This window comes from Anguilla rostrata, chromosome 18 (assembly GCF_018555375.3).
Source record: "Anguilla rostrata isolate EN2019 chromosome 18, ASM1855537v3, whole genome shotgun sequence".
Taxonomy (NCBI): Eukaryota; Metazoa; Chordata; class Actinopteri; order Anguilliformes; family Anguillidae; genus Anguilla; species Anguilla rostrata.
Genome location: NC_057950.1, coordinates 24,310,236 through 24,322,326, shown reverse-complemented (window position 1 = coordinate 24,322,326; position 12,091 = coordinate 24,310,236). Strand labels below are relative to the sequence as shown.

Below are 12,091 nucleotides of genomic sequence, written 5' to 3'. Positions count from 1 at the left end.
AAATACAAAAAAAGCTTCCGGCCATGTCAGCGGGGGGCGCCCTCGTCTGCCCGCCGTGTTGCAGTACAGCAGCTTTAGAAGGAGGGCCCGGCCTGAAGTTCCCTTCCGCTGACAGCACCACCCCTCCGTAATTAATCCGGCCGACACTTCGCTCCTCTCCCCGTTTTTAATTCGGACGAGTTCATGCAGCCGCCGTGACACGGTGTATCTCCGCGCACGACGACCCGCGGCCCGGCAGACGGAGTTATTCACGGGCCCGGGACGGCCTACTGCACGCGCTCCTGACGGGACGGAGCGTCAGACACCCGGGAGAATCGGAGAAACGCGACCCCGTGGGATGCAGGCCACCCGAGGGTTACTTAAAGCCCCCCCACCCTTTCAGCAGTTTTATCCCCAAAACTGTGGGTCGGGACCCACTGCTGGGCCATGGGACGGGGGTTCAGGTGGATCAACCGGATCATCTGACATACATAAACTAATTCATATACTTCCTGTTCACACCAGTCAAATGGAACAATGCGCTATATTATTTATACTAGTTTGAGTATGCATGCATTTCTTGTGTATAGGTTTTTAAAAAATTCCTTCCAAATTTGAACATACATCAAACAACATTTTAATGTAAAGTGGTTATTATTCACTAACTCGTTGATTCCAGGGCTGAGAAGGTTTTGCAACCCCTGCTTCGTGAGATAAGCCGAGAGAAAAAACTCAGTTTCCTGTGGAATATGCATAAGACGTCTGGAATGATTGCTGATTATTTAAATGAGTCATGACTGGAATTACACCTGTTGCCGTGGTGATCTTGGCTCCCTGGTGTTGAGGCTAAGAGGGTGCCCCAATCCTTTAGTAATCAGATATGCTGTGAAAAAACGTAGCATTTGATGTAAATGAGGTATTTGTAGGCACTTGTAATCTTGAGAAAAAAATGAGACCTTTCCTGTGCATGGGCAAAGAGTTACGGAGGCACTCAATGGGACGCAGTGTAAATTGGAATGGGTTTATAGGGTTAATAAGGTGCCATGCCTTGCTGTTCATGTCAGCGCACGTTAGAGCACGTTAGCGCACGTTAGTGCGCCTGGCGCGGCCTTCATCAGTGACGCCGTCTCTTTCAGGGGCCCACTGCGAGACGGAGCTGAACGAGTGCGACTCCGCCCCCTGCCTGCACGGCGGGACCTGCACGGACCTGGCGGGCGGCTACAGATGCGCCTGTCCCGCGGGTAAGCGGGTTTTTCTGCGTGTCGCCGCCCCCCCCCCCCTCGCCCACCCCCCTGACTGAATGACTGACAGCTGAACAAACGTGGCAGTTTGCTGCCAGAGCTCATCAGGGCTGCAGAACTGTGTCAATATTGTGTCATGATGAGCTCTCCCTTTCGCCGGCGCCTCGCATTAATACCATTCCCGGTAATTTGTTGACTCTGCTCCTCCGCCTGAGGCTCAATTTGCATTCACTGATGCAGCCCGAACCCCCCTCTGCCTACCCTCCCCCTCCCGTTCGACACCCCCGCTGTCCCCTCTCCCCCCGTCCCTCACACACGCCACTCCCCACAGACCTGCACGTTGCTGGAAACCGGGCGCGGGTCGCCCGTCCCGCCGGCCCCGCCCTCGCGTGCGCTCGGCTGGTCGCCCGTCGGCGGTAACCCCCCCCCGGCAGCGGAGGCCATGCCAGGTGCGGTCGGTGCCGGCTCAAGCCCCGGCATCAAAGGGACTCAGTTCGGAAAACGGGATTGCATGTACATTTTCCGAACAAAAGGAATCTTTGAATCTTTGATGTCCCCCCCCCCACACACACAACACAGATTCATCGAACGGGACGCCTCTCCCTTATTTTTCCGGCGCTCTCCTCCTTGTCGCCGTGGCATTCGGGGATAATTGCGGCGCGCGAGGACGCTTCTCCCGAGCGCCCTCGGGGCGCGCCGAGCCGCGATCCCGACAGATTGAAATGCATAATTCAGACGGCTTGTTGCGCGTTTTGATCTCTGTGTTGCGCGGGAGATGCGTTCTGCGGCTCGCCCGTGGAAAAGCATTAATTATCTGACATCCGAGGCTCTTTGGAAATGCAAAGATATTAATTGAATAGACCGAGATGTAGGTAATTGCGCGCTGCTCGGATAATTGAATGCATCATGATATTTGCTTTGCTGGACTTGAAATCAATTTATCTTGGGAAAATACACTGAGCCAGATGCTGTGCTCCCTCTACCCTGGGAAACATGCAATCTTAGGTACTGAGACGTCTTCAGAAGATAATGAAATGGAAAAAAATGAAATACAGAAAATGCATTTATTTCTTAAGCAGACTGTGTCATGGCATCATCATCGTCATCGATGGTGACTCATCATCCCAGATGTACAGCTTTCCCCTGATGCAGCTCACATTTTAGTAGGCTGTAGCAATGCAATGCTAGGCTACGCTCTGAGACAGGAACCCAGTGAATATGAGCTGCTCTCTAACGCTGGGACAGGAACCCAGTGAATATGAGCTGCTCTCTAATGCTGAGACAGGAACCCAGTGAATATGAGCTGCTCTCTAACTCTGAGACACTTACCCAGTGAATATGAGCTGCTCTCTAATGCTGAGACAGGAACCCAGTGAATATGAGCTGCTCTCTAACGCTGAGACAGGAACCCAGTGAATAAGAGCTGCTCTCTAACACTGAGACAGGAACCCAGTGAATAAGAGCTGCTCTCTAACACTGGGACAGGAACCCAGTGAATATGAGCTGCTCTCTAACACTGAGACAGGAACCCAGTGAATAAGAGCTGCTCTCTAACTCTGAGACACTTACCCAGTGAATATGAGCTGCTCTCTAACACTGAGACAGGAACCCAGTGAATAAGAGCTGCTCTCTAACACTGAGACAGGAACCCAGTGAATAAGAGCTGCTCTCTAACACTGGGACAGGAACCCAGTGAATATGAGCTGCTCTCTAACACTGAGACAGGAACCCAGTGAATAAGAGCTGCTCTCTAATGCTGAGACAGGAACCCAGTGAATATGAGCTGCTCTCTAACACTGAGACAGGAACCCAGTGAATATGAGCTGCTCTCTAACACTGAGACAGGAACCCAGTGAATATGAGCTGCTCTCTAACTCTGAGACAGGAACCCAGTGAATATGAGCTGCTCTCTAACGCTGAGACAGGAACCCAGTGAATATGCTCTCTAACTCTGAGACAGGAACCCAGTGAATATGAGCTGCTCTCTAATGCTGAGACAGGAACCCAGTGAATATGAGGAGCTGCTCTCTAACACTGAGACAGGAACCCAGTGAATATGAGCTGCTCTCTAACACTGAGACAGGAACCCAGTGAATATGAGCTGATCTCTAACACTGAGACAGGAACCCAGTGAATATGAGCTGCTCTCTAACACTGAGACAGGAACCCAGTGAATAAGAGCTGCTCTCTAATGCTGAGACAGGAACCCAGTGAATATGAGCTGCTCTCTAACACTGAGACAGGAACCCAGTGAATATGAGCTGCTCTCTAATGCTGAGACAGGAACCCAGTGAATATGAGCTGCTCTCTAACACTGAGACAGGAACCCAGTGAATATGAGCTGCTCTCTAACACTGAGACAGGAACCCAGTGAATATGAGCTGATCTCTAAAGCTGAGACAGGAACCCAGTGAATATGAGCTGATCTCTAAAGCTGAGACAGGAACCCAGTGAATAAGAGCTGCTCTCTAATGCTGAGACAGGGAGCAGCCTGCGGACTGTAGCCCTCTGTACCTTGGGACAACTGTGTTCTGTTACTCAGTCAGCACTGGAGTGGCGCGGGTTTAATTTTGGGAACATTAGGAGTGTTACTGGTATTCATTTTCAGTTGCATGTGGGACCCTGCATCCCCCCCAATTGTTATGCTTTATAAACATTTATTAATTAGTTTTCTGAATGGATCATTTCCACAGTGATTATAAGCCGTGGCTGTATCAATTAACATATAAATTGATCTGTCTTTTTAATGTGAAATTAGGGGAAAATGGAAGCAGCGCAAAATAATCATCAGGTCTGCTTGCATTGCATTGGTTGGTGTCCGAAAATGGAGAGAGACCCACCATTTGAGGAATGTTCCTGGACATTTTGGTTTAAGTTAGATGCTGCAAGAGTAACAGTGAAACACAAAAAGACTGCAGTGTAAACATTTTTCATATGAGGGTACTGCTAGTACTACTACCGCTGCTGCTGCTACTACTGCTAATACTGCTACTACTACTGATAATGTTACTACTGCTACTATACTACCACCACTACTACTACTACTACTACTACTACTAAATAATAATAATAATAATAATAGCTTGACAGGCTTTATGTTGATTGTGGGAATTGTGCATCATCTCCTGCAGGGTTTTTGGGCGAGAACTGTGAGGTGGATGTTGACGCCTGTGTCCTGCCAAACACCACCTGCCCCCCAGGAGCCCTGTGCGTGGACCTGCCCGAGGGGCTTCAGTACACCTGCCGCGTGCCCTGCCCACCCCACACACAGGTGAACTAGTTCCTCAGCTCTCCCTTCAATAGACCTGCCGCTTGCCCCGCCCACCGCACACACAGGCTCACAAGTTCCTCACCTCTCCCTTCAATAGACCTGCCGCGTGCCCCGCTCGCCCACCCCACACACAGGCGCACAAGTTCCTCACCTCTCCTGCAGCGGTCTTACACACACATTTCCCCGCTCCCCGGTTAGCGGCGCAGTCACATGCGGCTTCAGTACAGAAATAAGACTAGCACGTTAGCGTGTGCGCTTTCTGTCAGTACAGAAATAAGACTAGCACGTTAGCGCGTGCGCTTTCTTCCAGGCCGCGTTTTGAATCTCCCTCCATTTTGTTTATGTTTGTCAATGACATGATCGCTAATCAATAACAATATGGCTAATATGCGTTTTTTACACACAAAAAAACAGTGTGGATGACTGACATTATTTTGCCAAACCTGTGTCTGTGTCAAACGTGTCGAATAGCCAACGGCAAGCTGCTTTCTTTACCTTTTAAGCACAGAATTGTGACATTGAGAAATTGTTTGCATTGTTTTTGTTGTTGTTGCTATTGTTGTTGTTGATTTATTACTAGTGTGTTGGCATGGAAAACAGGTTATTGTTTCAAAAGCACAGGCAGCCCTGATAGAGACGAACAAGCGCCGGAGAGGCGCGTGAACGAGCGTCGTTAGCACGAGCTTCGTTAGCACGAGCGTCCGAACCGCACGGCCTCCTCTTGAAAGCGCGCAGCTCCAGGAGTCCCGCCGTTCTCAGTCAAAATTAGCGCCCCGGGTCCCCCGGCGGTGTTTACCCCCCGATGATAAACGCCCCGCTGAATCGCTCACAGTGTACTTCACCGCCTTAAACTGTCATAAAATTGCAAAAGTGCCGAAGAAAGATCGGTTTCACCGCGCGCCTCGGGGGGGGAAGGGGCTGAAATGCCTGATGGCTTTAACTGCCCCGGCGGATTAAAAATTGGATATAAAGGTACATTAGATTTTGAAAATTATCGAACGCGGTCCTGGCGTTCAGGAGAAATGCAATTCCGTGTGTGTGTATTAACCACAATATTGCATTCGTTTGGCAATTACGCCATGGATAAAAATGAAACAAAAGATATAACGAAGGTAAATTCCTAGCTCTGTCACCGTGGTGATGTTCACGGGGGATGAAAATATTAAATTTATGATGTTAATCACACAGTCTGCATGCTTTTATGGGTCCAAAACAGAAGTAGTTTCATAACTTGGAAATTGGGAGTGGAAATTTTATATTTTTTTGTCGATTTTAGGCGTCGTTCATTTCGGTGAGTCATGCAGACTGGTAGCTTATGGAAAAGGTAGGAAAAAAGAATGCACATTTTGTATTAAGAGTGCACATTAATTCAATTCCTTATCTTAATTTATTCATTTTTAACAAGCACCATGGACACATGCGGGCATCGACAAAACAACAGAGAGCCTGACTCAGAGATGACGAGTCACTTGGACACGACTCAGTTATTGTTAGATAATTATTTAGATTATGCGCAAATGTGTCGCTTGATTATGCATGCATACCATGACAGACGTATAGCGGTCTGGCTTTGCATTCAGTGCGAAACGTGTGAGACCGCTCGCCGCGTACCATGTGACGCCGACGGCGTCCGCGCGTTCGGCGAGACTGAGCGACTTCCTCTCTGGACCCCGCCAGCCGTGCGCCAACGGGGGGCGCTGTTTCCTGGACGACGCCGGCGGACGCGGCTGCGCGTGCGCCCCCGGGTGGACCGGACACGCCTGTCTGGAGGACGTCAACGACTGCGAGAAGCACTGGTGTCAGAACGGGGCCACCTGCGTGGACGAGGTCGACGGCTACAGGTAGGATGACTCAGCATCGGGAAGCCACCGCTGGCAATGCAGATCTTTATTTTTACATCAGAATCTTGTTCGGCTCTGCGTGCATTTGAATAAATAAGACCATTATGACTGTTCATGCATTGATGTAATGCATTCAGAACATCTTCAAATTGATCTTCAAGCAGATCCCGAGAGAACCCCCTCTTGCATCGTGACGGAAACAGTTTCCATTAGCTTCACCTTACCTTCTGATTAAGGTCAAGCGTAATTGAGTTTAACGCAGTCAAGCAGGTCTGTTTACCACTCTCCGTCCGGTGCTACAGTGCGTGAGTGACTGTGGCCTTCGATCCCATCAACATTTGTTTTTAATATTGGGTTTGCATTCAATCAGGAGCTAAAGGTAAGAACAAGCGTGGATTGCATCCAGGCCTTGCTCTTTAAATTTGATTTGCAAAATGAAGATTTATGGGTTTTTATTTTTTTTATATGTTTCCTCACAGCAGAGAAAAGAGCCGTGTAGATAATAATGCTGAGTGATTTGGTGTGATGATGATGATGATGGGCGGCAGTGTAGTATAACGGGTAAGGAGCTGGTCTTGTAACCTAAAGGTCACAGGTTCAATTCCCGGATAGGACACTGCCGTGGTACCCTTGAGCAAGGTACTTAACCTTCATTGCTTCAGTGTGTAGCCAGCTGTAAATGTAATGCACTGCTATGTAGAATGTTGTGTAAGTTGCTCTGGATAAGAGCATATGCAAAATGCCTGTAATGTAATGTAATGATTGTGTTGTTTGCGTAGGTGCCTGTGTCTCCATGGCTTCACCGGGCCCTACTGTGAGCAGGACATAGATTTCTGCGTCGGAAACCTGTGCTCCGAGCACGGCACGTGCCTTGACCAGCGGAACAACTACACGTGCCGCTGCATGCTGGGATACGAGGGGAGGCACTGCGAGCGGGAGACGGACGAGTGCCGGAGCTCGCCGTGCGGGGGCGGGGCCTCCTGCGTGGACGCGGTCGGGGGCTTCCTCTGCCTCTGCCCCCCCGGGTTCGAAGGTGAGTCACCCGCGGACGGCTTCCTCCCCCTCGGGCGTGTCCTGAAACGCCGGACACGACGAATTCCGTTATGATAACTGTAACCCTCGCGAAAGCTTTTTTAAATTGCGCAAATTAGGACTGAGTGCAGCTGATTATGCTGATGGCTATTGAAGGACATTAAATGATTATCTCTATCATTAGGATTGCTTTCAGTGTAATCTATGACATGCTGTAGAGCAGGGCTGTTCATCTAGCAGCACAGAGACCATATGCAGTCCACCACAGCTGAACTACTGGCCGCCTGAACAATTACAGTCAAATGGATATTCAATGGGCATCAAATAATATCCAGGTTTATTTAATTTTCCAGTGTTGTTTAATTTGTTTTAAAAGTCCTCTTGCCTGTTCTAAAACAAATGCGCCGCACATTACGAGCCAAGAAAAGGAAGTGATGATTCTTCAATATGATAAACAGTAACTGTGCATAGTTTAAGGGTATGCCAACATTTTTTAATCGCATGCACACACTTCTGTTGCATGCTTTGTTCAGCAGCAGCTGATCTTTGGACAGCCTGTGACATTTAAAAAAATAAATGCTCTAGTCTGCATTGAGTCAACGGTGCAGGCTGGTGGTGGAGGTGTAATGGTGTGGGGAATGTTTTTGATGGCACACATTAGACCCCTTAATAGCTAGTGAGAATCATTTGAATGCTGCATCATGCCTAAGCTTTGTTGCTGACCGTGTGCTTCCCTTTATGGCCACAGTCTGCGCTTATTCAAATGGATACTTAGAGCAGGATAGTACGGCATGTCACAAAGCACACATCATCTCAAGCTGGTTCTACGAACATGGCTGTGACTTTACTCCAGTGGCCCGCACAATCCACAGATCTCAGCCCAATAGAGTGCCTTTGGGATGAGGTGGAACAGGAGGCTCGCAGCATGAACGTGTGGCTGAAAAATGTGTGATTCTATTGTGTCAGCATGGACCAACATCCCTAAGGAATGTTTCCGGCACCTTGTTGAATCTGTGCTGCGAAGAATTCAGGCTGTACTGAGGCAAAAGTGGGTCCTACCTAGTACTAGATAGGTGTAACGAATAAAGTGGACAGTGAGAGAGAGAGAGTGTGTGTGTGTGTGTGTGTGTGTGTGTGTGGACACGTATTACTATATTTGTGTGAACCAAATGTCCCCACAAGGATAGAAAGATGAGGAAAATTACGCAAGGTGGGGATCTTTTGCTGGTCCCCACAAGTTCAAAAGGCTGTTTTAGGGTTAGGACTTAGGGTTAGGGTTACAATTAGGTTAAGGTTAGGCATGTAGTGGTTGGGGTTAGGGTTAGGGTTAGAGGTCATGGAATGAATGTAGTCAATGCAAAGTCCTCACAAATATAGCAATAAATTCTTGTGTGTGCGTGCATGCGTGTGTATATGCATGTATATGTGTCTCCAACGCCAGTAATCCATCACGCAGTGCCTGTCCTGCTGCTCGCTCATGCCTGTTCCTCTGGATTTACACGCGGCCCCGCTGTGATTTAATGGACGGGGCCCCCGGATCCGGAGAGCTGGCCCGGGGAACATTAGGCCTGTTATCCTTACGCATCCCCTGATTTACGGCCATTTCGGCGCGCAAATCTACTCTCCCCCCTGAAAGCTCCGTCCAGCCCGGGACGTGTTCCCTTCATCGAGTCGGAAATGGCATCAATATCTCTCTTTTTTACACTTCATTTCTGACACAAGACCGGGTTTGGGGGGGGGGGGGGGGGTGCCTCTTTCCACCAGATTTAAGGACAAAATGTCTGTCCGCTGATTTGCACTGATTTGCAGCTCCTGTTCGAATGCTTTATTTACCACAAGCCACGCCATTTCCAGCCTATTTGCCCTTCGCCATGCGACGCCTCCTGCCTTAAAGCCCCGTGGTGTGTTGTGGGTAATTCGCCGTTTTGGATTCAGTTTCCGTGCGGCTGATCAGTGAGATACGGAGGTCCCTGATTGGCTTGTTGGCTTCCTGTGACCGGGCCGGGGCTGTACTTTTTTAGTGATCGTCACGGAAGCGCGTATCAGGTGTGCCTGATAATGGAACTGGATTGGCTGCTCGCTTCCCTCTCTTTTCACTGTTTCTCCATAGTCACGGTCATTTCTGACTCGAGTAACTTTGTCAAATTAAGCAACTGAACATTAAGAAGACTGTTCAGCCATTTTAAAAGGAAAACTGCCATTTTTTTTCATGGACCAGACATATTTTATTATTCCAACTGATATTGGTTAATCTGGAAATTGAGATGTTATCCAGTCAACATTTCTTGTGAAATAAATGAGCTTTTTTTATTGCAGTATGACTGTCATTTTGTTTTGGAGATAAACTCAAGGAGGGAAAAAATTTGATACTTGCATTCATTTGCAAGTTCAGGGATATTTGAATATTTATTGATACCGAGGGTCATTGGCCTTGCGCTGACGCCATTCTTTTATACATGCATCTGTATGAAAATGAGTCATTCCGAAACTTGTTAGATATCACGAACACTGATGTGACGGTAATATTAGATTTAAATTTGATCATTTTCTCAAAATTGCAAATGCGATAATTAGCCTGGCCCTAACCTAAATCAAACCTTTTGCCATCCCATTAATCTCAAATTGGAGACCAACGTGCGGTGATTTATTATGGAAATGTTTCAGACAATATTTAGACAGAGCCTGAATCTTTAATGATCCATCATCAATACTGAGCTAATGGACGGTGGGAACCTAATTACATGTACTCAGACACATCTGCCTGTTAAATATGAGCTTCACTTTACGGTCTGTTGGGATTCGTATGTGAGTGACGTGCCTGTGCCGTTCTTTATTGAGGTGGGACATGCGAGGAGACTGCGAATCACTGCCGGTCTACACCCTGTCCGAACCAAGGGGCCTGCGTGAATCTGATCAATAACTACACTTGTGTTTGCCCTCCCGGTAAGTACAGATCGCCGCTGTTTCCTTTCTCCGCGGAAGGGATGAAAATGTGTGGTTTTTTTTTTTTTTTTAAAACAACTGTTTACTGCTGGGGATTGAAATCCGAAGACGCCGCACGCTTTCAGAACTCGACTTGGCTTAGCTTGAGCCGCGCAGTGCTATCGCCGCGGTGTTGGGAGGGCAAATAGTCCCCTAAGCCAGAAAAACAACCCCCCCACCCAACCACCACACCCACCTCCTGCACACAGGCACACGCATAAGGCAGCTACAAATCTAATTTAAAATTGTTTAAAAACTAGTATGGCTACTGGGGACAGATACGTGCAGTATCTGGGATCTCCTTCAATTTTCTGTAATTATTTTGGATGGGTTTCAGTCTCAGCTGGTAAAATCTTAAGTATAAAAAAATTATGTACGTAGAGTACCATTTAACATAAGAACTTTGGTCTTTAAATCATGTGCACTAATACAATCCAGATATATAATTGAGTGTCATTTACATAATACATCTGCATGTACGTTTTTGTCATATACAGTAATGAAAGAGTGTGTATAGCTGAAGACATTTAATATTGAATATTTGAGGACTCGGTTGGCATTTTCTCAGTCTAGTTCCAAAACAATTTGTCATTAGATTGCCAGCATGCCGTAGAGCTATTCCGCAAATTAATATGTTCAGTACCTCGGAGGGCTCGGGGAAAATGAGTCTCTCGCGCAACCCGACCGAAAACAGACGCTCTAACCTAAATGGACTGATTTATTATGCAGTGTTTACAGAGAGGTAATGATTTGAAAATGGCATCATTCCACTTCTGCGTGGCTGAACATGCCACCGTGTCTCACACCGGCGTCTTTCTTTAATGCACGCTGCGCAATGTGACTTGTTCGTAAACTGCGGTATGTGGCGTACGGTGCTGTTCTGTGCGTAATGCAAGAACAATGACCCCGATTACCATGTAATGCCCATCGCATTTTATATATGAGAATGAGGAGTTAGAGACCATATTTTAAATGTAGCTTTTTTTGACTTAGACTCCAGCGTGCGATCTGCAAATGAATAATCTATGCAAATATTGTGGCGTGCCAAATGAAAGCAGTTGGACAGCCGAGATGATTTTGACGAGGCGAAACTCATCGTAGTTAAACCTCATCAGTTGTGTAATTTGTGAAAGATGTAATGAGTGTGGAAAGTGGGTGGAAAGAGAAGTGGAGAGACTGAATGGACGGATCCTGTGAAATGAAACAAATACACATGCGCAGCTTAGCTTCAGACGCTCCGTAGAAACTTCCAGAACCCTCTTTTTTCCCCCTGTAAATGGGTCAATGCTAAATGTGGCCATCTATTCATTATGCTGTCACGCTGGACACATCAACTTTGATTAAGCTTTCCTGGAATCTCGCGCTGAAGCTGAGTTTGGGAGCTCGTGTGTCCCAGGGTTGTGCCTTTCTGAAAGAGATAATGTGAGCCTGCAATTAATTTATACATTCATGCAGCATACATATACACCGAGCAAATCACCCATTTAGGTAATGTGAACAGGTGCTCTTTTTTTGTCTTCAGGGGATGATTTTGGGAAACTGCACTGTGTACTCCCACGAATGATTAACTCTTTAATAGCTGCTAATTCATTGTGATACTTGTACACTTGCAAATTATATCATTGATCAATTACCAGTTACATTCATTTAACGTAAAATGATCTGTACTGCACTTTGACCGGAATTTATAACATCCCATTTTTCAAGATATTGTTACCGGAGTGTTTTATTTCTTTTTTCCCTCC

The 12,091-nt window shown here is 47.3% G+C and overlaps 1 protein-coding gene across 1 annotated transcript in view; it reads left to right on the top strand.

Annotated features, from left to right (window-relative positions):
- Positions 1-12,091, top strand: part of eys (eyes shut homolog) — a 337,977-nt gene that overhangs the window by 54,128 nt on the left and 271,758 nt on the right. The window contains exons 8-12 of the mRNA XM_064318175.1: positions 1,116-1,220; positions 4,352-4,491; positions 6,169-6,332; positions 7,112-7,365; positions 10,203-10,307. Coding sequence (XP_064174245.1) covers positions 1,116-1,220; positions 4,352-4,491; positions 6,169-6,332; positions 7,112-7,365; positions 10,203-10,307 — 768 coding nt within the window. The remainder of the gene's footprint in view (positions 1-1,115; positions 1,221-4,351; positions 4,492-6,168; positions 6,333-7,111; positions 7,366-10,202; positions 10,308-12,091) is intronic.